Raw genomic sequence first — 26,208 nt, 5'->3', positions numbered from 1 at the left:
TCCATCTATATATTTGTATCGAACAAACCTTACGTGAAATATAACTTTTTTTAAAATAACTTGTTTAGCTTAAACGAACAAGTCATATTACTCTTCTGTACGCTTTGCGTTCTATTGCCGGAAACTTTGGATGTAAATTATTTGTTGTAAAACCCTTTTTCGGGATTCCGCTGTGACAGTTATAAATAAAATCGACAAAACCCCTTCCATAATCATAAGATATCTATGTCCATTTATGATTCCGACTATATCATGATCCAATAGCAACGTTACCATGGTTACCAGGTGCGAAAACACATGCGTCACAAACGCATGCAGATGCACATTCACCATAATAGGTAATTGCGTTGCACAAAATTTGGGTCACTGATGTGCCAATTGAGAGAGAGAGAGACCGAGAGAGAGAGAGAGAGAGAGAGAGAGAGAGAGAGAGAGAGAGAGAGAGAGAGAGAGAGAGAGAGAGAGATTTGTTTATTTGTCGATTTGTTTTAAATTTATGATCAGAAAATGTACGTACCACAACACTGTATTCATCATACAAATTGTCATAATGCAACATTTGCTTAATAATTCATCTCAAATGTAAATATAATATTCACAATTTATGAAGTTCACAAATGTATCTTTGCAGTCAACCCTCGCATTCCGCACATAAATAAGAGTAACGCACTAACGTTGTGGAAACAGCCGCCATACATAATTGAGACAATAGATGCCTGTTGGCATTACAGTTCCCAGCTGCGTGGCAATCTGGAAATGTGTACAAGACGTTTCATTGGCGATGTAACAATTTATTAAAGTAACAGCAACAAATCGGGAATAAAACTAACCAAAATAGTTTCTTTGTCACGAGTAAATAAAATCACATTTGATATTTTAATAATTAAGACATAGACATTCAACAATAAAAAAACCCATTCATGTCCGTTTTTATCTGTGTGATTTGCTAGATAAAAAACAACAAAACTATATGGATCTACTTGAAACAATAATCATTGATCAACTAGAATAATATCAACAAACAAAATATTAGCATGCAGTGATTTGTCATGGTCTTGTCCGGTTATATTATCTCCGGCTAAAATACCCGTTCTGATTTTATTATGTTTTGAATTATAAAACAATATTAATCAGTTAATATAATAATATTAAGCTTTTCTAAACTAGTTTATTTCAAAAGAAAAGAAGTAGAAGAAGTTCCAGCGTAAACGATACAGGACCACATTGTAACTTTGAAATATTAACTGTTGTTAGGAAATATCTATTTGTATGGTGATCATGTGACCTTGTACTTGCCTCAGATGTAGACGATTATAATGATCGGAAAGAAGGCTATTTAGTTTATTAATTTTCTCAGGAGCCATCGGATGTAAAGGACAGCTATTTGTTTGAGGCGATCATTAATAGTTGTCGTGATGTGGGTGAAACCAGAGGAAGTTCTTCTGGCCAACGCGCTGTGGTAAGAGTTTACGTTGCAATGTTTATGTGTCGGATGTCATGATAAGCCCACTTCCGGTTGTTTATGACATAAATAAACAGCTGTGTTTACACCCCATTCACGAGCTGTCATCATCATGCACTTACATATTTAGTAACTAATCCGTCATTTAATTCCAGTCAGCAGTGTACAAATATGCCTGCATAATAGATAATTGCTTGAATCAATATTTCACTTCCAAATATCACAATATTTGCAAACTTGAACCAAAATTCAGTTTATTGAGCCAGCATTCTTTGTCTTCAACGTCAGATTTATTTTTGACATTGGTGTTGTTCTTATTACTTATGATGAACCTTTATGCCTTTAATTTAAATATGCTTCATGTTTCTTAAGTGCTCACGTCAGCTTAATTTCAGTGATATTTATCAATAATGATAAGTTTTACCAATATGACACAAAAGTATACATAACCAATTTGTCATTGTTCTGTTTAAACCAGTAGGTCTTTATTATTTTTAGGCATGATATGCAGATAAATGATGATGCAAGTCACCCCCAACTCTATCCCTAGGCCTTGGATCTCCTTTCTGATCAAACACCCCTTTACACTCGATCCTTAGCCTTTGGATCTCCTTTCTGATCAAACACCCCTTTACATTCGATCCTTAGCCCTTGGATCTCCTTTCTGATCAAACACCCCTTTACACTCGATCCTTAGCCCTTGGATCTCCTTTCTGATCAAACACCCCTTTACACTCGATCCTTAGCCCTTGGATCTCCTTTCTGATCAAACACCCCTTTACACTCGATCCTTAGCCCTTGGATCTCCTTTCTGATCAAACACCCCTTTACACTCGATCCTTAGCCCTTGGATCTCCTTTCTGATCAAACACCCCTTTACACTCGATCCTTAGCCCTTGGATCTCCTTTCTGATCAAACACCCCTTTACACTCTATCCCTAGCCCTTGGATCTCCTTTCTGATCAAACACCCCTTTACATTCGATCCTTAGCCCTTGGATCTCCTTTCTGATCAAACACCCCTTTACACTCGATCCTTAGCCTTTGGATCTCCTTTCTGATCAAACAGCCCTTTACACTCGATCCTTAGCCCTTGGATCTCCTTTCTGATCAAACAGCCCTTTACACTCGATCCTTAGCCCTTGGATCTCCTTTCTGATCAAACACCCCTTTACACTCGATCCTTAGCCCTTGGATCTCCTTTCTGATCAAACAGCCCTTTACACTCTATCCTTAGCCCTTGGATCTCCTTTCTGATCAAACACCCCTTTACACTCGATCCTTAGCCCTTGGATCTCCTTTCTGATCAAACACCCCTTTACATTCGATCCTTAGCCCTTGGATCTCCTTTCTGATCAAACACCCCTTTACACTCGATCCTTAGCCCTTGGATCTCCTTTCTGATCAAACACCCCTTTACACTCGATCCTTAGCCCTTGGATCTCCTTTCTGATCAAACACCCCTTTACACTCGATCCTTAGCCCTTGGATCTCCTTTCTGATCAAACACCCCTTTACACTCGATCCTTAGCCCTTGGATCTCCTTTCCGATCATTTACTCCTTTATGATCATTAGGGTTAGGTACCCCTTTCAGAACAAAAACCCATCACTGTCCTTAGGGTGGGCACCACTTGCCAATTGAACACTCCTTTACAATCCTCAGGGTTAGTTGTGACATGGTGAGGTAGGGTATGGGTTTAACAAATTTCATACCGTTTAATTTGAAGAAACTCAGTACAATTTTTATCAAGTTTCGAGTTTTGCAGAGAAAATGGCTACGGCACATGCACATAAAGATAAACAGTCTGGAGCTAATGACTTGGTAAATGAGCACATGTTTGGCGAATTAGATGAACTCATTAGCCAAGTTTAGTTTCAAGCTGACAACATGATCATGTTAGTTCAGTCCTCCATGCAGCGCTAACTGAAATCCGAAAAAGTGCACTACTCTACTACTACTACTTAGAATAATCAATATTTTTGCACTTAATTTTACTTGCTGAAGTCATTCCTGCTAGGGTACCTTAAATTGTTTGCATTTTTATTGTATCGTGATACCAATTTTATGTTTATTGGATTAGTTGTCATAGCACAAAACTATCCATTGTAGGAAAAAATGGAAAAAAAAGAGACACACACTATCGGTCGTGAAAAATTGAGATCTGAAATGTTTCTTCATATAGCATGACACAGGGTTTCACATTAAGCAGACATCATAATCATGATAATGGATTAAAACTCCTGATTATCATTATCATATTGTTGATGAGTCAACAGAAAGATGATGTTATTTATTGTTGTCAATATCTTTTAAATTTATAGTTTAAATACTGCATGATTTACAAAACTGTGACTCTCAATTTTCATAGGATATGTGAAACACTTCTAATCTCAATGTATCACGAAAACCTTTTAATTCTCGTTGTTCCATAAACAGAGCTCCAGATAACTTTTTGAGTTATTGAGTTTTTACTTAAAAGTTCCTATTATAATTGGGTTAATACATTTTTCATTGGGTAACCAATATTTTGGAGATTTAAAAAAATAAAATAATGTTTTAGATGTTGATTAGCGTCCTAATTATAAGCTTGACTTTGAAAGTAAATTAGCTCATAATTGATAATTGTGTTTTGGAAATTAGCTCCATTGTACGCATGCTGAAAAAGCTTCACTGGGCTATTACGCATGCTGTATGCGTTTCTGTATGCAAGTTAATTGAAAGTAATTGGGTTTTGAATATTTATGGGGTGAATTTTATGGAAATATGCAGCTTATCTGTAGCTCTGCATAAAGGCATGGAATGCTGCTCGTAATATCAATCACTGGTTTGTATGACCAGACTCGATTGTTTACAGACACCTGTCATATAGCTGAATGCAGGGTTAAACATGTTTCAGAAGGTCCATGGTACGAATCCCAGCATGGACATAACTGAAATGTTAAATTTTGTAGCTGTACATTTGTCTGTGCATTTTCATATTATATGCTGGATGTGTCCTATGCCCATACATCTTGAGAATGGTTGCATAGAATTTAAATTACAAGTCCTCAGTGTCATTAGGCTTGCAGAAAGTATGGCTGTTTGAATCATTACTTGTATCCAAGTTGCAGATGCATGTTTCACATAACAGACATTTCTATTCTGGCAAGAAATACACCAGTGTTGTTGGTTGACTTTCTACAATCTAACAATAAAGTCTTAGTCTACAGCTTATGAGCATGTGCAGAAAAATATTTTTGAAACCAAGTGAAGCATACCACAGGTAGCAAGCGTCCCTCACCCAAAAGTTATTTCCAGTCGTCCCCTTGACTTGAAAATGGATGGAACCACCTCTGTGGCGTAGTGCATAAAGCTTGTGTCAAGAGAGTGGGAGGTCGGTGGTTCAATCCCCGGCTGCATCATATCAAAAGACATAAAAAGATGGTACTTGTTGTCACACAAAGACGTCACTGCATAAATGTGTCCTGTTTGTGTAAATATTGCAGCCTTGGAAATGCTCACATGTCAAAGACAACTGGGTGTTGCTGGTGACTGTTAAGTAGCTGCTGATGCTGGTAGCTGTTGACTAGTAATATTTGTGGAATATTTCCCAACAAGTGTCTCCTTTTGTAATGTTTGGAGATTTATGATATGTAGCAATCTCGTTAGAATCGGATCTTTTATGCTGATTCAATGAAAATCTGACACGGTCAGATGTTGTGTAAGCTGACCTTTCTAATCAGCCAGTGTTGAGTCTTCTATATTCTTGGTGTAAGTGAGCAAAGTATCCAGATCAGCATAACTGATTTCTGTATCTCAAAACAAAGTTAAAAGCCTGTTCTAAATGTAAATAAAAAAGGCTGTGCCATTATTGTTGTGGATATTTCGTAAACTTCTGAGTGCCATCCATTTATATTTTGAAAGCAAACATCATTATCATTGAGTCTTTATTAATTATCACCATCTGGGTGGACTTGCTACACTTTCTGACCAGTGAAACCACTTTCACTCAAAAATAGATAATTATGGATGAAATTACTAAGCAGTGTTCAGTGTTAGAAATTGGCACTAATCCTGTAGTCCTTGCCAAACTGGCCAATAGTTAAGGTATGTATCATAAGGACGAGTAGAAATTTGCCATTTTTAAGGGTTTTGCTATATATTATCATTATGAGGACAAGTGGACTAAAACTGTTAGATTCTACTGCTGACAGTGTGATTCCTATTGGGCAGAGGGGCCGTCGGGTAGCCTAGTGGTTAAAGCGTTCGCTCGTCACGCCGAAGACCCGGGTTCGATTCCCGACATGGGTACAATGTGTGAAGCCCATTTCTGGTGTCCCCCGCCGTGATATGGCTGGAATATTGCTAAAAGCGACGTAAAACCATACTCACTCACTCACTCACTATTGGGCAGAAGTGTGACTGTTTGACTGTCAGATGTCCAGTTATCAATGATGGTCAGTGCGGAAACTCTTGTTGAGAAGAAACATTTGATTGGTTGTTTGTATTTCAAATTCATGAGCGACATAAGTCCTGTGCTAAGTTAGGGATAAAAGATGGAGGTGTTGATGTTTCTCCAAAAAATATCTATGGTTGGGAATAGGTCAATGGTATTTATCATAACAGAATGGAGATTTAATACACTGTATAATCAAGGGTTGCCATAAGCCATACCATATGTACAGCCTGAAGCAACACACATGGCATGGCTGGGCATAGTCTGCCATGCAGCCCAGGCAAGTCTATAATGTTTGGCAAGTCTAGATTACTGAGTATCTGAAAATGAAGAAAGTCTCTGGGGCTCCTTTTTATTATATTTTATAACTATAGTTTAACAACTATTTTTTTCTGTAAAATGTTCATTTCAGAGACTAGATGTAAGTCTATCCTGGGCAGGGAAATGATGTTAAGAAAAAAGTAGTATTTGAGCAGTGTAGATGAAATATGCTCTGAGAGTGATGTAGTCACACAACCAGTTAGTTACGATGCATGTTAATGATTGCCTCCAATGTGAATACTGTTCCCTGTGTGTTTGACATACTGTTGTCTGGATTGAGTGAACATGGTGAAGTGGGTTTTGAACAAGATTCACTAGTATTGGTAGGGTTAATTCATTGAGCTATTCAATATGTGCAGCTGTGACACGGCCTGTCTCTGGCCTGCTCTTCTCTGTTCCACTCTGCTCTATAAAATTCTTATCTTCTTGACAAAAGTGAACTTCACAAAATTCTGCTCCACTCCACAAAGTTCTGTCCGCTCTACAAATTTTGGCTTCGCTCCACTCAACAAAATTCCACTCCACAAAATACTGCTCAATTCCACAAAATTCTGCTCCTCTCGATAAAACTGAACTACTCCAAATTCAGCTCCACGCTACAATATTAGGCTCCCCTGCACAAAATTTGGCTCCACTCTACAATATTAATCTTCGCTCCACAAAACATCGCACCGCACCGCACCGCTCCGCACCGCACCGCACCGCATCGCACCACAATATTCAGCTCCACCCTGCTCCACAAAATTCATCTCTACAAACTCCATTTCACATTACCATGGTTACAGTGAAGTAGATTTGCCTAACCTTGCCTTCAGTAGTACTTCACTGGTGCACTGCATACATATAGTTACAAAACAACTCTGAACAGAACAATAGCTCTGTTAAACGATGCAATACAACCCTAGGCTAATAGTTGCCCTGAGGGAAATTGTGGGCTGAAATCTCATGCATTCCATGCATTGGGAATTTGTTTCTTATTTTAAATAGAATTCAAATTAAGCAAAAATAACTAAGACTCTAAAGCTTTAACCTTTCAGAAAATTACGAACAAATGTCAAATGCTGTTCTGGACATGTCTCCCAAGATGGGTGAACTAGCCAGCCATTGGATGTGCAGTTTTTGCCATGGACGTGTTGATGTTTCAACATTGAGAGCAGTAAACCTTTAGCGCAGACAGCAACCACTTCAGAAATATCTGAATACGATATCGTATTGATTATTTCCTTCACTTGCCCGAAATAAAATTACCTCAGACTCTTGGAAACTACTGTGTGTAGCTTTGTCTGCCTTCAGTTAGCTTATGTTTTTACAGGAAAAACAAATGTTACTTGGGAAACTATTTTTCATTTTTTGGTTTACGGTTTCTACCAACATTTACACACAACAATAAAATTAAATTCAGATTCAAACAACTTGAACCAAAAGACAGAATCAGAAACAAGTAAGAAGCTTAAGTTATTGTCTTGCTGCAATAATTGTGATGGAGAAGAAAATATATTGAAAGGTGCAGGGTTCACTGTAGGAATGTTCTGACATCGGCCCTTTATGTGAAAATTTCCAATATTCCAGAGGTACACCCACACGCGCACATACAGCACAATGTTAAAGGCACACATTTTCAAATAAAGTTGGGCATTTTAACATTGTGCTGTATCTGCAAGTGTGGGTGTACCACTGGAATATTTGAAATTTTCACATAAAGGGCCCATGTCAGAAAATTTAGGGGCTAAAAGCACAAGGCCCCACCCTAGAATTATCCCTGCAGATGATAAGACTTTTTGCACTTAAATAGTAATCTTGGTAACTGATGACGTTCTGATTAGTAATAGTATACACATGAGCATTAATTAAGCACCACCTGATTCAAAATCCAATTCCGAAAAAATAATGACAAAACCCTAATTTGAATTGAGTTGAACACCTTGGGGATTACTTTGGACGCCAAGTGAGATCTAGACATCCTCCAGTGACTGAACTGACCCAGGCACTGCACCAGGAATGGCAGAGGATCCTAATGAAAGTCAGACGTCTGATCAGCAGAATGAGGAGACGCCTCGCGAATGTCATCCATGAGAGGGGTTGACACTCCAGATACTAATTTCAGAGTCCCTGGCGATTCATTGGTTGACAATAATCATTTTTCATTGCATAATGTGACGGTATGATTCGTGATGTGGGCTGGGCACTGATACTTTTCAGCTTTGTTGGATCAACGTTTTTAGACTTCTTTGCACATCACTACCAACTGCTAGTGTTATTAGTTCTTCATTATATGTGTGATGGTCTGTTTGTCATTTTACTTCTCTTTTGTCGTGTTTCCGACAAAGAATGACTCCAGTCATTCCTATAATGTAGCACATATCCACAAAGTGGTGGTGCTTACTTAATGCTCATGTGTTAATTAAGGGTGTTTTTGTTGTTTGAAATGAAACTCAACGATTGAGTGAAAAAATCAGAAATGTAAATAAAATTGGAACAAAATATGCATCCTACAGTTGATAATGTCAATGATTCAAACAGATTTATTTTTCATCACATTGAATGCACAGTTCATATTATTTGAATCCAAGTTTTGTGAGTATAGGAACTTATACGTAACAAAAATGTGAAACCAGACTTGTTCAGGGTTTTGTTGGTATATGTCAGTTGCTGCTGGCAGTGATTTTCTTAATGTCTCCTACACCAAGATGATTGACATTAGAATATTTGGTACTTAAATATTTTCGTATAGTTTATGACATCCTCTAGACAAAGGTCTTTTCATGTACTCAGCGTCATTGTACAATATGCTTGTATCATTTATTTGTATCTCCAGCATGTGTTTAATATCCTCACATTGCATCACAATAGTATAAATCACTTTCCATTTCATATATTCCTTCTTTTTTAAAACCGTAATCGAATAATCATAAGACTTTCAAATTACTGTTAATTTATTATTCCATATTTTGTATTAACTGATCACAATTGATTTTTGATGACCATTTTCATGATTATAACCTTCTGTTTATCAATTCATATTTTGGGTACATGTATAATCTATTTAGATAAGCTTATGCATTTCAAATCACTGTTCATTTGTCAGTTCTTATTTTGGTATAACTCAGTAAATGTAAGTTGTGCACCATTTGAACATGCCTGATAATGTTTTTCATCAGTTTTATAACTTGACATTACCAATGGACTGAAAACGGCTTTTATCATCGCCAAGCTACCTTGACATTTATTTTTAGTTTGAACTACCCGAGTTTATCAAACCATCTCTAAACCACAGAAGTATCCATAGTGTAGCCTCATCCTACTGAAAAGTAGAATACTGATTCCTTGACAACATGTCTCAGTATTGATGAAAAGTTCACACCAGCAGCAGATGGTGGTGTTAACCCTTTGTCTGTATTGACAGTGGGTGATGATGTAGTAGTATACAAAGAGGATCTTTAATCTATTATATAAATCTGTGAGGGTTAAATCTTGCCTTGACAATGTTGACCTTCTGAACTTTTCTATTTTGACACAAGGGACCAAAGTCTATATATGTTGTGGCAGATTCCATTCTACTTAATGCTCATGGCTCTATATTAATTACTCCAGTTTTGGGATCAATGTCATTGTGCACTTAAATTTTAGTCTCAGCTCCCTGGGGAACAGCATGATCCAGGTGGTGCTCACAAAAGATGGTGTGGTGGTATAGTTGTACTTCAGATATTGACGTTTATCTAGTTTTGATATTGTCAATAAGTAATGTTCAGTATGGTTGTTCCTGCTGAATTGTACAACTGGACAGATTGATATTTGTGGTGTCACAGACGATGTCATTGATTATCTTCTGATGACTCATTGTACATGTGGTTGTCACAGCTGTTTGGACACACAGAGACATAGACACACACACAGACACACACACAGACACACAGACACACACACAGACACACAGACACACACACACACACACACACACACACACAGGCATGGACAGACAGAGATACAGAAATACAGACAGACAGACAGACAGACAGAGAGTGCTATTGGAAATAACTGAAAACATTGTACTGAGACATCTTGTAACAGTTTGAGATGTGACATTACATGATTTACCTGGGTCTTCCTATGTGGGAGTCTCCATGACTCCCAGGGATACTTCGTGGGGGTCCCAGGTCGACCACTGTGACTTACATGATGTCTCCAGGCTGCCAACACGAGGCACACTCAACTTAAATAATGCCAAGACATTGAAGCCCAGAACAAATTACATACACGATGTAAGGTGTTTTTGTTGTTTGAAATGAAACTCAACGATTGAATGAAGAAAATCAGAAATGTAAATTAAATTTGAATTAAATATGCATTCTACAGTTGATCGTGTTAGTGATGCAAGCAGATTTATTTTTTCATCACATGGAATGCACAGTTCATATTATTTGAATCCAAGTTTTGTGAGTGTAGGAACTAATATGTAACAAAAATGTGAAACTGGACTGGTTTATGATTTTGTTAGTGTATGTCCATTGCTGCGGGCAGTGATTTTCCTTATGTCCACAACATCAAGATGACTGACATTAGAAATAATTCTACCATGGATTTCTTCCCAAAATGTTTGTGGTTGCCATGGTTACACTCACTCAAAAAGTATTAATGCATTTAATACCATGATTATTAAGCTTTGGAAACTTGGGTCCCTCTTTTGAAAAGGTTTGGGTAAAATAATTCAAAGATCAAGGTCAACTTTCTGGTTTTTGTAAAACAAACCAGTAGCTCATAATGTTATTGTCCATTTCTGACATGTCTGTAGACTTGCACAAGTCTCTAAGGCAATAATTTTAACTTTAAATCATAAGTTCTAGATTATGTAAATAGTAAGACCAAGTTGCCCCTATAAGAGACATGAGTCCACATATCTAGGTTCGCCTATTAGGCAGATAGAATTACTACACATCCATGGACTTATCTTTCTGTACATTTCTTCGGTATCAAAGGCCGCATGGCTAAGAGTACAATACTTGAGAATAACTTTTGCACATGGACAGTAGGGACAACTGTTATACTATCTCAACACAATATTTATGATACATTATACAGGCAGATTTCTTTTCAAATATATAGCAATATTTTTGATTAGCTTAACATTTTTTGTTGCTACTTTGTTGATTTAATTATGCTCGTGATGGATACTGGTAATAGTAGCTTGGGATTTAGAGCTGTTTTCCATATAAAATGGACAAACTAAAAGCAAATGGTATCTTCAATTATATTATGATTACTTTTCTTGCGCTTAAGTAAATCAGTGTTGACTTAGTCATTGTAACGAAGGTGTTGAATACCCAACTTATGGCTCAAACATCGAAATTTACAAAATATGCGGATAACATCCTTGTTTGGACATAACTCCATAATATATTTCTCTGGTTTGAGTACAGACTTATATGTAGAATAATGGTTTAGAAATGATGAAGAAATAATTTTAGCGTGCCAATTCTGAACCTCTATGTCTTTACGTCTTTGCTTAAAACATTGTATAAGATTTGATGCTGCCACCATGGCCACACTCATGTGCGATCCAAACATACGTAAATCCGGTTTCTGGTACTAGCAAAGGAACATGTGTTACCCAGTTGTGGCTGCCTTTTTCATCCTGTGATTTCATCATATCATAACATGCTTTTGGGTATCGATAACTATCCATATACAGCAGCCTGCACCAATACTTTATACAACGACTAAAATAATTAACACATAAGTAGGTTCTACCTACTTCTCCTAGTACAGCATTGGTTGATATTATTGTTGAAAGTATTTTCACCAGAAGTGTAACCCCAAATTTCCGCACCATATAACAATATGGAAGCTATTTTCCCGTCAAATATTGTAGATGGTACCTTTAGAGAAATGTTTGGATAATCCTTTAATAAGGTAATACATGTAATAGGGAACGAAGAGTTTCTGGCTTGTAGTGCTAATGTTTCACACGCTTTTGACCAAACTAATCTGGATGTAAAGACAATACCTAGATATTTAATGTGGGATACTACTTTCAAATGTTTATCATCATAAGTCCATTTTTCTGTATTTCCTAGGTATCCGCCATTAAAATACTTCTGAATTTAGGAAAATAAAAACTTTAAAAAAAATCCCAATGTTGAACAAACTAACAAGATTTTCCTGAATATGTATGCCAAGGACATGCATAGGAATCCTAGATAAGTACCTAAGCAGAGTTTATGTATGTGTGATGCCTGCGTTTGATCAGAAAGAAAAGGCCTGTTAAGAAATAATGGAAGGCAAGTTGTAAAGAATACATTGTGTATTACACAGAGTGTTGTTATGCTATTGGGTTTTCAAAGTTTTCAATCGATGCTCATGATGTCAATCACTGGATTGTCTGGTCCAGACTCAATTATTTACAGACTGCCGTCATATAGCTGGAATATTCCTGAGTGCGGGGAAAGTAAATATTTTGCGTATGTGCAGCTCATCTGGAGCCTTTATAGGAATCTTGCCTGCAGTGTGAAATAGTTGCTCACCAATATCATTTTTATGACCATGACAAGTGTTACAACTAATAATTAATGTTTTTCTCCTGTGTGGTTCATGGTCTAACAACCCCTGAAGATCCGGGGTGGAAAAGGTCTTCAGCAACTCATGCTTGCTGTAAAAAGCGATTATGCTTGTCATAAGAGGCATATTAACGGGGATGGGTGGCCTGACTCGGTGACTTGGTTGATACCTGTCATCATATTCCAAATGTGTAGATTGATGCTCATGATGTCATCTGGTCCAGACTCGATTATGTACAGACCTCTGTCATATAGCTGGAATATTGCTGAGTGCGGCATTAACATCATTAAACAACAGACAAACAAACAAATGATGATCTAACAGGGATTTACCTGACTCAATCTAGTTCTCAGGGACATCACCGTCTCAGAAAAAAGTTTCTGAGTTCCCAGGCATGGGAATGAGGTCTTTGTTCCCTACTTCCTACACCATGTGGCACACTGCACTTGACGGCCATGAAGTTTACTGACATCATACCACTGTCCTTGCTTAGAAGCCTTGTTTATATACTGCTCAAAAGAAGTTAAGGAACACCAATGACATGACAGATTAACTACAGTAATCATGGTAATATGAAAGAATCGGGCATTGTTTAACTTCTTTTGAGTAGTATGTTTGGTGTTTTTGTCAGGGATTTACATTGATCTATTTATTTTCGAGTCTAGGGGACTCTCAGTAATAAGAATGGTCGGGTAGCCTTGTGGTTAAAGCGTTCGCTCGTCACGCCCATGTGTGAAGCCCATTTCTGGTGTCCCCCGCCATGATATCGCTGGAATATTGCTAAAAGCGGCGTAAAACCAAACTCACTCACTCACTCAGTAATAAGTTTGGGGGGTCCCAGGCTTGTGACATGTGGCAGGCTAATGTCACGTCAGTACACATGCTGGTATGCCTAAGGCTATTATAGATAGCAGATGGCCATGTTAGTTTAAAGACAATCAAATGTTCACATCCTGTTCTTCGAGTATATTTTATAGAAATGTTGACATGTAATATGCAGTGTTCTTCATGTTCAGCATGTTCAATGTTGATATATTTAGTGATGCAAACAGCCGTATTGTTTTGCATTCATTTTCAATTTGTATGGGAAGGAGATGCAAGGTATTGCATCCGTTAAAATCCTGTTTTATCCTTTGAAAAGAAACATAATCACTGAAGAAAATCTGGCATGGACTTTTGTGTTTGTTATCAGCATAGACACATCATAGATCTAACAGCCATACTCCAACTGAATTCACACAATTCATCATACCCTTCTTTGTCCTGAAGGGATAACAGAGATAGACATTTTATCATATGAGAGGCAATATTTTGTGTGGGTAAAACCCTGATTAAAGTAAAAGCAGGTTATGTGTCTGTTTGGTCTCACTGGCTGCTTGTTTTATGTACAGGGTCACGGAGAGGGCAAACCCATACTTCATCCTACAGAAGAGGAAAGGATATGGAGGAGGAGGTCTCACAGGGCTGCTTGTTGGCACCTTGGATACAGTGTTGGATAACAAGGTATGTGTCCTGGGATGAGGGTGGGATATGGAGGAGGAGGTCTCACGGCTGCTTGTTGGCACCTTGGATACAGTGTTGGATAACAAGGTATATATCCTGGATAAGGGTGGGATATGGAGGAGGAGGTCTCGTAGGGCTGCTTGTTGGCACCCTGGATAACAGTGTTGGATAACAACGTGTATATCCTGGGATAAGGGTGGGATAAGGGTGGGATATGGAGGAGGTCTCACAGGACTCCTTGTTGGCACCTAGGATACAGTGTTGGATAACAAGGTATATATCCTGGATAAGGGTGGGATATGGAGGAGGAGGTCTCATAGGGCTGCTTGTTGGCACCCTGGATAACAGTGTTGGATAACAACATGTATATCCTGGGATAAGGGTGGGATAAGGGTTGGATATGGAGGAGGTCTCACAGGACTCCTTGTTGGCACCTAGGATACAGTGTTGGATAACAAGCTATATATCCTGGATAAGGGTGGGATATGGAGGAGGAGGTCTCGTAGGGCTGCTTGTTGGCACCCTGCATAACAGTGTTGGATAACAACGTATATATCCTGGGATAAGGTAGGGATATGGAGGAGGAGGTCTCACAGGACTCTTTGTTGGCACCTTGGATACAGTGTTGGATAACAAGGTATGTGTCCTGAGATAAGGGTGGGATATGGAGGAGGTCTCACAGGACTCCTTGTTGGCACCTTGTATACAGTGTTGGATAACAAGGTATGTGTCCTGGGATAAGGGTGGGATATGGAGGAGGTCTCACAGGACTCCTTGTTGGCACCTTGGATACAGTGTTGGATAACAAGGTATGTGTCCTGGGATAAGGGTGGGATATGGAGGAGGTCTCACAGGACTCCTTGTTGGCACCTTGGATACAGTGTTGGATAACAAGGTATGTGTCCTGGGATAAGGGTGGGATATGGAGGAGGTCTCACAGGACTCCTTGTTGGCATGCTGGATACACTGTTGGATAACAAGGTATATATCCTGGATAAGGGTGGGATATGGAGGAGGAGGTCTCGTAGGGCTGCTTGTTGGCACGCTGGATAACAGTGTTGGATAACAAGGTATGTGTCCTGGGATAAGGGTGGGATATGGAGGAGGAGGTCTCACAGGACTCCTTGTTGGCATGCTGGATACACTGTTGGATAACAAGGTATATATCCTGGATAAGGGTGGGATATGGAGGAGGAGGTCTCATAGGGCTGCTTGTTGGCACCCTGGATAACAGTGTTGGATAACAAGGTATGTGTCCTGGGATAAGGGCATGACATGCTTCTGGTCACCCTAGATACAGTGTTGGATAACAAGATATATCCTGGAGAAGGGTAGGGTGTGGAGGAGGAGGTCTCACAGGGATATATTTGAGGGCCCCTGTATACAATGCTTCTTAACTGTTGTTAGTGAATGTAGGTCTAATTATTGCATTCCTTCTTTCAGACCTACCCATACCGTATTCTTCATCAGACACCAGGATCAGAAGTTAGTTACTGTGAGTAAAATTCTTTGATAAATTACATTTGATATGTTACAATTTTAACAAGCCCTGTTGAAGAGCTAGTAACCTGATACTAGTGGATTATTTTCCTTCCCATTTAGTATCAGTGATAGTAACATGACAATCCATGAAAAAATAGTCATGGGAATTTTAAATACAAATCCAAGGTATCACATTTCTGCACCTGTAACTTTTTACATTTCAACGGCTCAATAATGCGGCTTTAGATTGACAGTGGGTAATACCCGTATTTATTACATGTGGTCCAGTGTACAGGTGACAGGTCCCAGGTCACAAATGAGGTGAAGTTAAGCAAAAGTGATACATCAAGAGTAGTTGGATGGGTGACCGTGTTCGGCAGTTTGACACCCGGGAGTTTCCAGGGCTTCACTCCTGCCCCACGCTAAAGCACATGTAGCAAATGTGGTCTCTCCTTAGACTTTGTTCAAAATATGCCTCACCCAGCAGATATGCCTCAATCATCATTATTTCCATTGTTGTTTATGATGTTCTTGTTGTTGTGAATGGAACAAAGCACCTACTTTGTGGCACTGTCCATTCATATGTTTGCGTACTGAGTAATGAAAAGCTTCTTATCATACACTGCTGTGCACAAACTTTGCTTGGACATAGGAACCCCGAAGTAAGTTCGGCTATGCAGAGATCTCTTAGTCTTGTGCAAGGTAGTGCTACAATCTCTTTGCAAGGTCCCCTGGATTCCTGGGTGCCGTTCTATAAAACAACCTTGGTGCTACGGTTGTCGTAAGTCCATGTTAAGGTATGGAGCTTACGATCACCTTAGTGCTAAGATTGGCACCCTGGATCTTAGTTAAGATTAATCTTAAAAACGTATCCAAAAATAGATATCTTAAGTTTAGGATTGGATACATTTTTGAAACTACATGTATCTTACCTATCACAAATTGTACAAAGTTACGATATTTGTATCGCAAATAACAACGGTTCTGACGTGAAACCTTTGATGCTTTCTGTGTATTTTCGAATGGTCCATTGGAATCACTCAGTTTAACCAAATGAACTATCAGTGTTTGAAAGTAAAGCAGATTATTTCTTTAAAAGTGTCTATGGCAAAGCATGCGGCTATCTTGGATGACGATAAAATATACTTACAACAAGTGTGGAGCTATCTTAGATTTATGACATTCTTACAAAATCTTAGGGCTATGAAAATTTTCGAAAATAGGCAATGACAGTCTACGATTTTCTTTATGATAATTTTAGGGATAAGATGGTTCTGGAAATCTAGGCCCTGGTTATATGAATCCTCACAGGAGGCGATCTAATGGATCAGTGTTCAGGTTTGATGATATGGTCGATAGAATGTCATCATACCCCATTGGCATGGAATGATGCTCATAATATCAATCACTGGATTGTCTGGTCCATACTTGTTTGTTACTGCTATGTTTGTTTGTTGTTTGACGCTGGCCTCAGCAGTATTCCAGCTATATGAGGGCTGGTCGGGTAGCCTTGTGGTTAAAGCGTTCGCTCGTCACGTCGAATACCCGGGTTTGATTCCTGACATGGGTACTATGTGTGAAGCCCATTTCTGGTGATCCCCGCCGTGATATTGCTGGAATATTGCTAAAAGTGGCGTAACACCAAACTCAGTCACTCACTCACTGACTCCAGCCAAATGACGTCAGTCTGTAAATAATCGAGTGTGGACAAGACAATCCAGTGATTGACATCATGAGCATTGATCCACGGAATTGGGACACGATGACATGCATCAACCAAGTCAGTGAGCCTGACAATAACCCGATCCCGTTCGTTGCCTCTTACGTCAAGCATGTGTTGCTGAAGACCTATTCTACCCCGGATCTTCATGAGTCTGTAATATTGCTGGGTGGTGCCTTAAACAACAAACAGTGGCAAGGCCTTCCAGTAATAATGACAGACCATGTTACAAAGCACTGGGTCATTAATGGTCTTTTATGCAGCTGTTTATGACCGATCAAGGTGATGATCCTGTAGCAGGTGTTTGTTTTCATAGAGAACTGAAACACTATATCACCAACTGTGAATTCTATTGCCATTGTTTCTCTATAAGATTCAAATTTATGTCTGCAGCTGTTGCCGTGGCGACCAACAAGCGAGAAATCAGCAAGGACTGGGAATGGCTGGAACAGCATCTCATGCAGACACTTAGTAAATACCAAGTTTCATTATTGTTATTTTTGTGACAGCCATGAAACCGTCTTTCCAGCAAAACATTTACAACAACCTGACCCCTTCTTTTGATCCTTGTGTTCACAGAAAAATGGATTTTTTTAGAACTTGAATAAATATTGAAAAAGATCAGTCTGACGAGTCTATATTGTATTATACTTTTTCTCTTACCATGCTCACTGACTAGGATTTTTCATTAAAATAAAATGAGAATTGAATCAATTGAATCTGACAACACATCCATTGGAAGACAAGTCAGATTTCATTTCTGCCATTGAGCATCAAGACAAGACAATACGAGTGATTGAAACTTTCAGACCAGCATATCAGACTTCTGCATCAAGAAAAAGAACTAAAAACAACCACTTTAAAATTTGAATAATTGTCTTAAGTTTCTCTGCGGGTTTTTGCAGTGCTTCTTGTTTCATAACAATGTAAAGCTATCAACATGATCAAAATTACTTTCTTGTATGGAAATTATAATATTCATGAAAGCACCATGAACATCATGAACATGGCAAGCAAAGTTTTTTTCTCAAATTAATGATTCAACAAAAATGGTTATGAATGTCCAATAATACAAGACCTGAGGAAATTAACATAAATGGTGATTTGACTTAGAGATTAACCTTCCAGAATATCATTTGGAACTCCAGAAACCTATGATTGTGGGTTCGAATCCTGGTTCACCACGATTATGTTTCTAGGTTTGTCAGCACCATACCCGTGCTCATGGGTTTCACCGAAGTGGTAAATGCCTGAGACCTGCATCACTTTGGGCTTTCCTCCCACATTTAGCTGACACGCCGTGATATAACTGGAATACTGTTAAAAGCGGTGTTAAACCCAACACACTCACACACTCACTCATTTAGAGCTGATGGACAAACATAATGAAAAATAGAAAAGTAATCAGTTATTTTCTTTCACATTTTACAAAGACTCTTGTACAATTGTGAGACAGACATGACATGACATGACATGACACCTTGATGATGTCACAAGCTTCCATGACAACAAATCCTGCCTGTTCAGCAGAATGTGGGAAAAAGACTAAATTGAAGTTGTTCTGATAAATATTAATCTATCTTGATATTTAACTGACAATAACTAAAGTGTTATCCATCTCACCAAGCTGAATGGCACTTTTATTTTATGATTTGGGATTGAGAAAAACATAGTGACACCTCAAAACCTCCAGGATCAAATCGCATTTAGCAACATATTTCAACCAAATTGCAGCACACACACACATTCATTTTACAACACTGTATAATTCTGTGACTTTTAAAAATATAGAGACATTATGACTTCTTGATGCTTGATATTGTGTACTGTAACATCAGAGTTATCTCCCTTGTTTATGTGCTTTGTACAAGAGTTACTTCCCTCCTTGTCCAGGTGCCTTTGAGAGTGATGAGGAGGCGACTGACTTTGTACGCTGCAAGATAGAGAGCTTGTTGGCCAACAGAGTAGTGCTCAAAGAAGGTAGGTCATTGTTTTATCTTCATATTTCCTGAGGCAACTATAAATTTCCTAAAGCCAATTATTAAGTGTACCAGAAATATATGAACTTTCCTAAACTCACTGGGATTAACCGTTCGCACCAAATTATTACTTGTTATTGTTCAGATATGTTAGATGTTGTATTATGTATGTTGACCACTCATGCATTCCTTTTACAGATGAGGAAACTGAGAGGTTCAAGTCGGCTACCAAGAAGTTCAGGAAACTATTCAATATGCCAAAGGAAGAAAAACTTGTAAACTGTAAGTGAATGTGTATCATCAAGTTAATATTTCTTTTTGAGTGATGTCGAAGAAATTGATTTGATTGTTACATTCTCCACCGAGCGCATCATTTGTTATGATATATGGAATTATTTTATTTTATCATGACCTATATATATGTAAATGATCCTATTTCAGACTATTCCTGCAGCTCCTGTAAGGACATAGTACCAAGCTGCCTGTATTGTAGACTTAATCATGTCTGTTGATCCTATTTCAGACTATTCCTGCAGCTACTGGAAGGGCAAGGTGCCAAGCTGCCTGTATTGTAGACTTAAATATGTCTGTTGATCCTATTTCAGACTATTCCTGGAGCTTCTGGAAGGGCAAGGTGCCAAGCTGCCTGTATTGTAGACATAATCATGTCTGTTGATCCTATTTCAGACTATTCCTGGAGCTTCTGGAAGGGCAAGGTGCCAAGCTGCCTGTATTGTAGACATAATCATGTCTGTTGATCCTATTTCAGACTATTCCTGGAGCTTCTGGAAGGGCAAGGTGCCAAGCTGCCTGTATTGTATGACTTAATCATGTCTGTTGATCCTATTTCAGACTATTCCTGCAGCTACTGGAAGGGCAAGGTGCCAAGGCAGGGCTGGATGTATCTGAGTGTGAATCACCTCTGCTTCTACAGCTTCCTGATGGGCAGAGAGGCCAAACTCATCCTCAGGTGGACGGACATCACGGTCAGTAAAACACAAACTCCATTGCTTGTAGCTCACCTGGTCCTAATTTTGTGAAGTGTTGTCGGTTGTCCATTCATCAACTTATACCATTTTGACCTCTGAATCTAAAAGGCTTGTTCATGTTCGTGAACCTTCGCATCAGTTTCAGCAATTGTGTTTAGATTTTATTCTTGGTTGCCTTGTCACCCATATTGAAAATGTCATTTTTGCCAAATACTCAGCTTTTTTGGCATATGCAATTATGAAATTTGATGTGCAGTATGTGGCTTGTGGAATTGCATCTGAATTTGTTTTCAGAATATATTGATTGTTGACTCTGCTGTGGCTTGTCATTGTGGACTATTTGTGCTGTTTTGTTCTTCAGTATTTATGTTTGCCTGTTCGATTCCCGGGGTTCGATTCCATGCAGTGTCATACCAAAAGACGTTAAAAGGTGGTACATGTTGTTACCCTGTCTGGTACTAGGCATTAAGGGGCTAAAAAAGGACTGGTTGGCTGGGAGTTAGTATACTGTGTCTGAGTGGGGTATTCATGTTAAACTGCACTTTGGTGTCTCTGTGGGCAAGCACTATAAAATCGGCATCAGTCCAGACAAGAACAAGCAGCCCCACACACACATGTGTGTGCAAGTCGCTATATAAGTGCAATAATCTTGGACGTGATGTTAAAACCCATTTCACCTCACCGCAAATCATATTGGGGCAGTGGGGTTGAATAGAGGTTAAAACCGTTAAAGTGTTGGCTTGTCAATCTAAAGATCTGGTTTCGATCTCCACATGGGTATAATGTGTGAGGCCCTGCTTCTGGTGATCTCTCCAGCTGCTATTGAGCTACAAATGGCTCCACTAATGACATTTGTTTCTTGAGTCCCTGATTGTGATACCCATGGTCATCAATAACACACTGTGAGTTAACTGATATAATCTATATAATCTATATCCAAGCTGCACCAGTGCAGGTAACATTTCCCACCACAAGTGCACGGCAGCAGTTACATTTGATAAAAGTGGGCAACTTAATTGTTTTAGAACCGGCTGCAAATTGTTTAGAATCCAAGAAACAAAAGTTCATGAAAATAGTGTGTGAGTGGGTGAGTGAGTGAGTTTGATTTTACGCTGTTTTAGCAATATTCCAGCAATACCACGGCAGGGAACACCAGAAATGGGCTTCACACATTGTACCCATGTTGAGAATCAAACCCGGGTTTTCAGCGTGACGAGCGAACACTTCAATCACTAGGCTACCTGACTGCCCCCATGAAATGAGTGAAATACCCAGGTCTGAATGCAGTGAACTTGCAGAACTAATTCTTCACAATCATCACCAGAACAGTCACTCATGAGGTTACAATCACAACAAACAGACACTTTGAAACTTCTGTTAAAGGTTGTCTACTGGATATCAAGATGGGAAAAGTCGATACAGATTCCTTAAAAATAAGATACTGGAGCACAGTCGCAAATTTATTTTCTCTGAATTTGTTTGATATTCAAAACAACTGAAAATACAGTGTTTCAATTTTTGATAAGATGGTGCAGTCAATATTTTGGTGGTGTCACCTGATTAATTTACTTGGTTGCACCTGGTGCAGGTGGCAAAACAGAATGAAATCATACTCTGCATATAGTTTAAAGTGTCACAAAACGCAACTCACTCTTCAACTTTCTCCTTCCAGAAACTGGATCGAGGCAACAACATGTTGTTCCCCGACAGTGTCAAGGTGTCAACTCGGGAGGCTGATGTAAGTACACTCACACATTTGTCATTTGTCTACGACTCCAAACCAAGTGCGACCGCCTCCGTGGTCTACAGGTAGAGCGTCCACCTGGAGAGCGGAAGGTCCGGGGTTCGATTCCCGACTGCATCATACCAAAAGAGGTTAAAAGATGGTACTTGTTGTTACCCTGTCTGGCGCTCGGCATTAAGGGGCTAAAACAAGTACTGGTTGGCTCGGAGTCAGTATACTGTGTCTGACTGGGGTATTCTTTGTCAAACTGTGGCATGGTATCTCAGTGGGCTAGCACTATAAATAGGCATCAATCTGGACTAGTACAAGCAGTCACACTCAAACACATACATACACGTGCATGCGCGTTGCTATATAAGTGCAATAATCTTGGAAATGATAATTAATTATTCAAAAGTTGGGTTTTTTTTTCATTCGCATTTTCTTAAATTCAGAGGTTTATTTTAAGATTGTATTCAATGCATCAATGTAATTCAAGCATTAGGCCTCTTCCTCTTCATTGGGGAGGTAAGGTAGCCTTGTGGTTCAAGTGGTTGTTCGTCGCGCCAAAGACCTGGGTTTGATTCCTCTCACGGCTACCTTGTGTGAAGATAATTTATGGTGTCTCCTGCCTTAATATTGCGGGAATATTGCTAAAAGCTCAACTCATTGTTATCAGCGAAATACAAGACATCACTTCAGAGCCATAACATTGTTTGCGATTATGATAACATGAATTTGGGAAGTTTTTAATACCAAAATGGGAATTGATACTGACTTTGTACTGACGAGTATCAGGCTCTGTGCTGGTCCAGAAACAAACTCACATCAGATTATGTTTTTTGTTAGAAATATCAGTGTTAGAAATTGGCACTCATCCTGTTGTCCTTACAAAACTGCCCAATTAATTAGTTATTATAAGGACAAGTAGACATTTACCATTTTTGAGGGTTTTGCTATGTGCTATCATTATAAGGACTAGTGGACTAAAACTGTTAGTTTCTGTCGCTGAAAATGTATATTAACCATGTAAAGGATATCTGCTGGTCTGTAGTGAGAGTATGTTCTTTCTTTTCTTTCTTTCGATAGAAATTGTTAAAATCTCTGGTAGTTAATCTAACTGTCCAGATGAAAAAGAAGTGGCTCAGTCATCTCACGCTCTCTATTTCACTGAGCAGAGTTGTGTCCCTTAGTCATCCAAGGATCTGATGATTGTGGGTTTGAAATCCCAGATTCACCCTGATTATGATCAGTGGTTTGTCAGCACTGTAGCCATGTTCATAGGTTTCAGATTTGTAAATATCAAAGACCTGATTCATTTCAGAATATCTTCCACATAAGCTTATGCGATATTATATGGCTGAAATACCATTCAAAGCGGCTTTAAACTCAATCATTCTGAGTGATATAGACTTCTTAACAGCAATATTTCCCACTTGTAGAAAGGGTGGATAACATAATAATTAATAAAACTTCTTTGTTTGAGCACTATTGTGAAGATAATCAATGATGATACAGTATGATTGGCTTATCTTGTCATGTAAAATCTTTGTTGATGAGGGCATGTCTTTGTATTGGACCCCTGGAGGCCAAGGTTAGATTTGGTCCTGAACACTCTCCTCCTTGTAACAACTGACTTGGATTGTTGATTGCCTGTCAGTAACCCTGAAACAAGACTTTTTGCAGAAACGACTTGCAGTCTGCCTCACTGACATTTTGACTTTTAAGATACATGGAGATTTGACAGAAAGTACATTATCAATAGAATATTTGTTGTTTTTTTTGTCATATGACTTCAATGTAACTTTTTTATGTTTTTGTGCATCTTCCCGAGGCAAGAGAGTTAACTGACTTTAGAAGTCCAGTTTCCACCCTTGCCGAACTAGGCTGGAGTTCCTGGGCTCGATCATAGTGCCACCAGTGTTTATTATGAGTTATGTCCCTTCTATGCCTCTCCTATGGACCAATCTGATTCCCACTTGCATTTGTTTTAAACAAAATGGCGGCGCCCAGTCAAGGCAATTAGATCGATCATCAAGATCTATATTGTGATAAACGGGTCTTACATTGCGAAGTACATCAAAATCACGCGAGCACATTGATTAAAAACATGAACAAAGCTGGAAAATATCAGTTGACAACGAGCTGGCGGTGCACATGCAATGCAAATCCTGCAATTGACCGAAATCTGCACGACAGTTTACGAACCGGATTTCAATTTTGATGTGCGATTTTGATTTGACTATGCATAGACTCGTTAGTCCAGCCAAAATGTAACTACATAATTCCAGCCTAGTTTGACAAGGGTGGAAACTGGACTTTAAATCCCTTGCCTTGGGAAGATGGTATTCGTGTGATGTCAGCTCATTTTGATATATGTCTCAGATACCATTGGTAGCTGGCATAAACTTTGTCCACTGTTCCTCCAGATGGTCACAAGTTCTTGGATCATTTGATACAAAGACGTAAAGCAAGCAACTGAAATGGTTGTCTACCAACTATTGCCATGGAACAGTTGCAGAGCATGTTAATCAATTTCAAATTCTTTATATCAATATAGTTATATCCCTCTGTATTTTTTACAATATACTTGATATTTGGGATTTTATGAAATGGCTATTTTATGTGGAAATTTATAGAAAGTGATGTTAAACATTTGTTTTGTTTTTCCCAGGTTTATGTATTTAATGTGTACATTATTGTGTTTTCAGCATTTCTTCTCAATGATGCTCCACAGTAACGAGTCCTACCGTCTGATGGAACAACTTGCTAATATGGCCATGAGACAGTGAGTATGATTCACTTGTGTGCATTCTCCCTGCATGCGGGGCAGTCGGGTAGCCTAGTAGTTAAAGCGTTCGCTCGTCACGCCGAAGGCCGGGGTTCAGTTCCCCACATTGGTACAATGTGTGAAGCCGATTTCTGGTTTCCCCCGCCATGATATTGCTGGAACATTGCTACAAGTGGCGTAAAAATTCTCAATCAATCAATCAATCTCCTTGCATGCAGTTTGGGCAGCCTAGTGGTTATAGTGGTTGCTCCTCATGCCTAAGTCCTGTGTTTGAATCCCCATGTGGTACAATGTGTATGTTGTGTAAAACAGATGTTTCCTGAAAATTGCTAAATAACAACTGAAACAAGATTGGAGTCAGGTAACTAACTAATTGTTGGGTAATTTTCTTCAGATTGATGCAAGAGGGTGGATTTGAAGAAGATACAACGATTTCCTCCAGAACCAAGTAAGTTATCATGACAAGCAACCTGTTTAGTAACGTAAATGACCTAGACCATATATTTCAATGGTTTCGTGAAGATGAGAGTTAGAATTGGGCTTCAGCAACCCATGCTTGTCGTAAGAGGTGACTAACAGGATCGGATGGTCAGACACACAGAAGGGCATGTCTTCGTAGCCCAATTGCGTAAATTGATGCTCATGATGTCAATCACTGGATTGTCTGGTCCAGACTCGATTATTTAGAGACCTCAGTCACATAGCTGGAGTATTGTATAGTGTGGCGTGAAACAGGAAATAACCAAACAAACAAACAAATTTTGTCCCAGAGAATTGCAGATTTAAGGACCAAGGTACAGTCATGCTCTGTGACTTTGTTGATTGCATGTCATGGCACCGAATGTTGTGGATAGTTGCTCATGATATCAATCACATAAGCATGTTCACTTTGACATCATCACTTTTTTAACACGCTTTATGTACCCCCCTACCTCTATGTAGCTTGGGACCGCTTCCGTCTAGTGGTAGAGCGTCTGCCCGGAGAGCGCAAGATCTGGGTTTTGATCTTTGGCCACACCGTACGAAAAGACGATTAAAGATGGTACTTGTTGTTACCCTGTCTGGCGATCGGTTTTAAGGGGCGTAAACAAGGACTGGTCGGCTCAGAGTCAGTATAGTGTGTCTGAGTGGGGTATTCATATTAAACTATGGCATGGTGTTTCAGTAGGCTAGCACTATTAATCGGCATCAGTCTGGATTAATACAAGCAGCCACACATACAGGCATATGCATGTGCAATAATCTTATAC

The 26,208-nt window shown here is 39.0% G+C and overlaps 1 protein-coding gene across 2 annotated transcripts in view; it reads left to right on the top strand.

The window, feature by feature from the left end:
* Nucleotides 1-1,280: 1,280 nt before the first annotated feature.
* LOC124116033 (TBC1 domain family member 9-like) overlaps nt 1,281-26,208 on the top strand; it is a 57,509-nt gene continuing 32,581 nt past the window's right edge. For both annotated transcript variants that reach the window (XM_046477243.2, XM_046477242.2), the window contains exons 1-10: nt 1,281-1,459; nt 14,163-14,274; nt 15,718-15,769; nt 17,870-17,947; nt 19,370-19,456; nt 19,654-19,737; nt 20,308-20,441; nt 22,117-22,182; nt 24,879-24,955; nt 25,353-25,406. In XM_046477243.2, coding sequence (XP_046333199.2) covers nt 1,416-1,459; nt 14,163-14,274; nt 15,718-15,769; nt 17,870-17,947; nt 19,370-19,456; nt 19,654-19,737; nt 20,308-20,441; nt 22,117-22,182; nt 24,879-24,955; nt 25,353-25,406 — 788 coding nt within the window. In that variant the 5' untranslated portion in view covers nt 1,281-1,415. The remainder of the gene's footprint in view (nt 1,460-14,162; nt 14,275-15,717; nt 15,770-17,869; nt 17,948-19,369; nt 19,457-19,653; nt 19,738-20,307; nt 20,442-22,116; nt 22,183-24,878; nt 24,956-25,352; nt 25,407-26,208) is intronic.

The sequence above is a fragment of the Haliotis rufescens genome, unplaced genomic scaffold (assembly GCF_023055435.1).
Source record: "Haliotis rufescens isolate VD_foot unplaced genomic scaffold, xgHalRufe1.0.p SCAF_6, whole genome shotgun sequence".
Lineage (NCBI taxonomy): Eukaryota > Metazoa > Mollusca > Gastropoda > Lepetellida > Haliotidae > Haliotis > Haliotis rufescens.
This window is presented reverse-complemented; position numbering and strand designations above follow the sequence as displayed.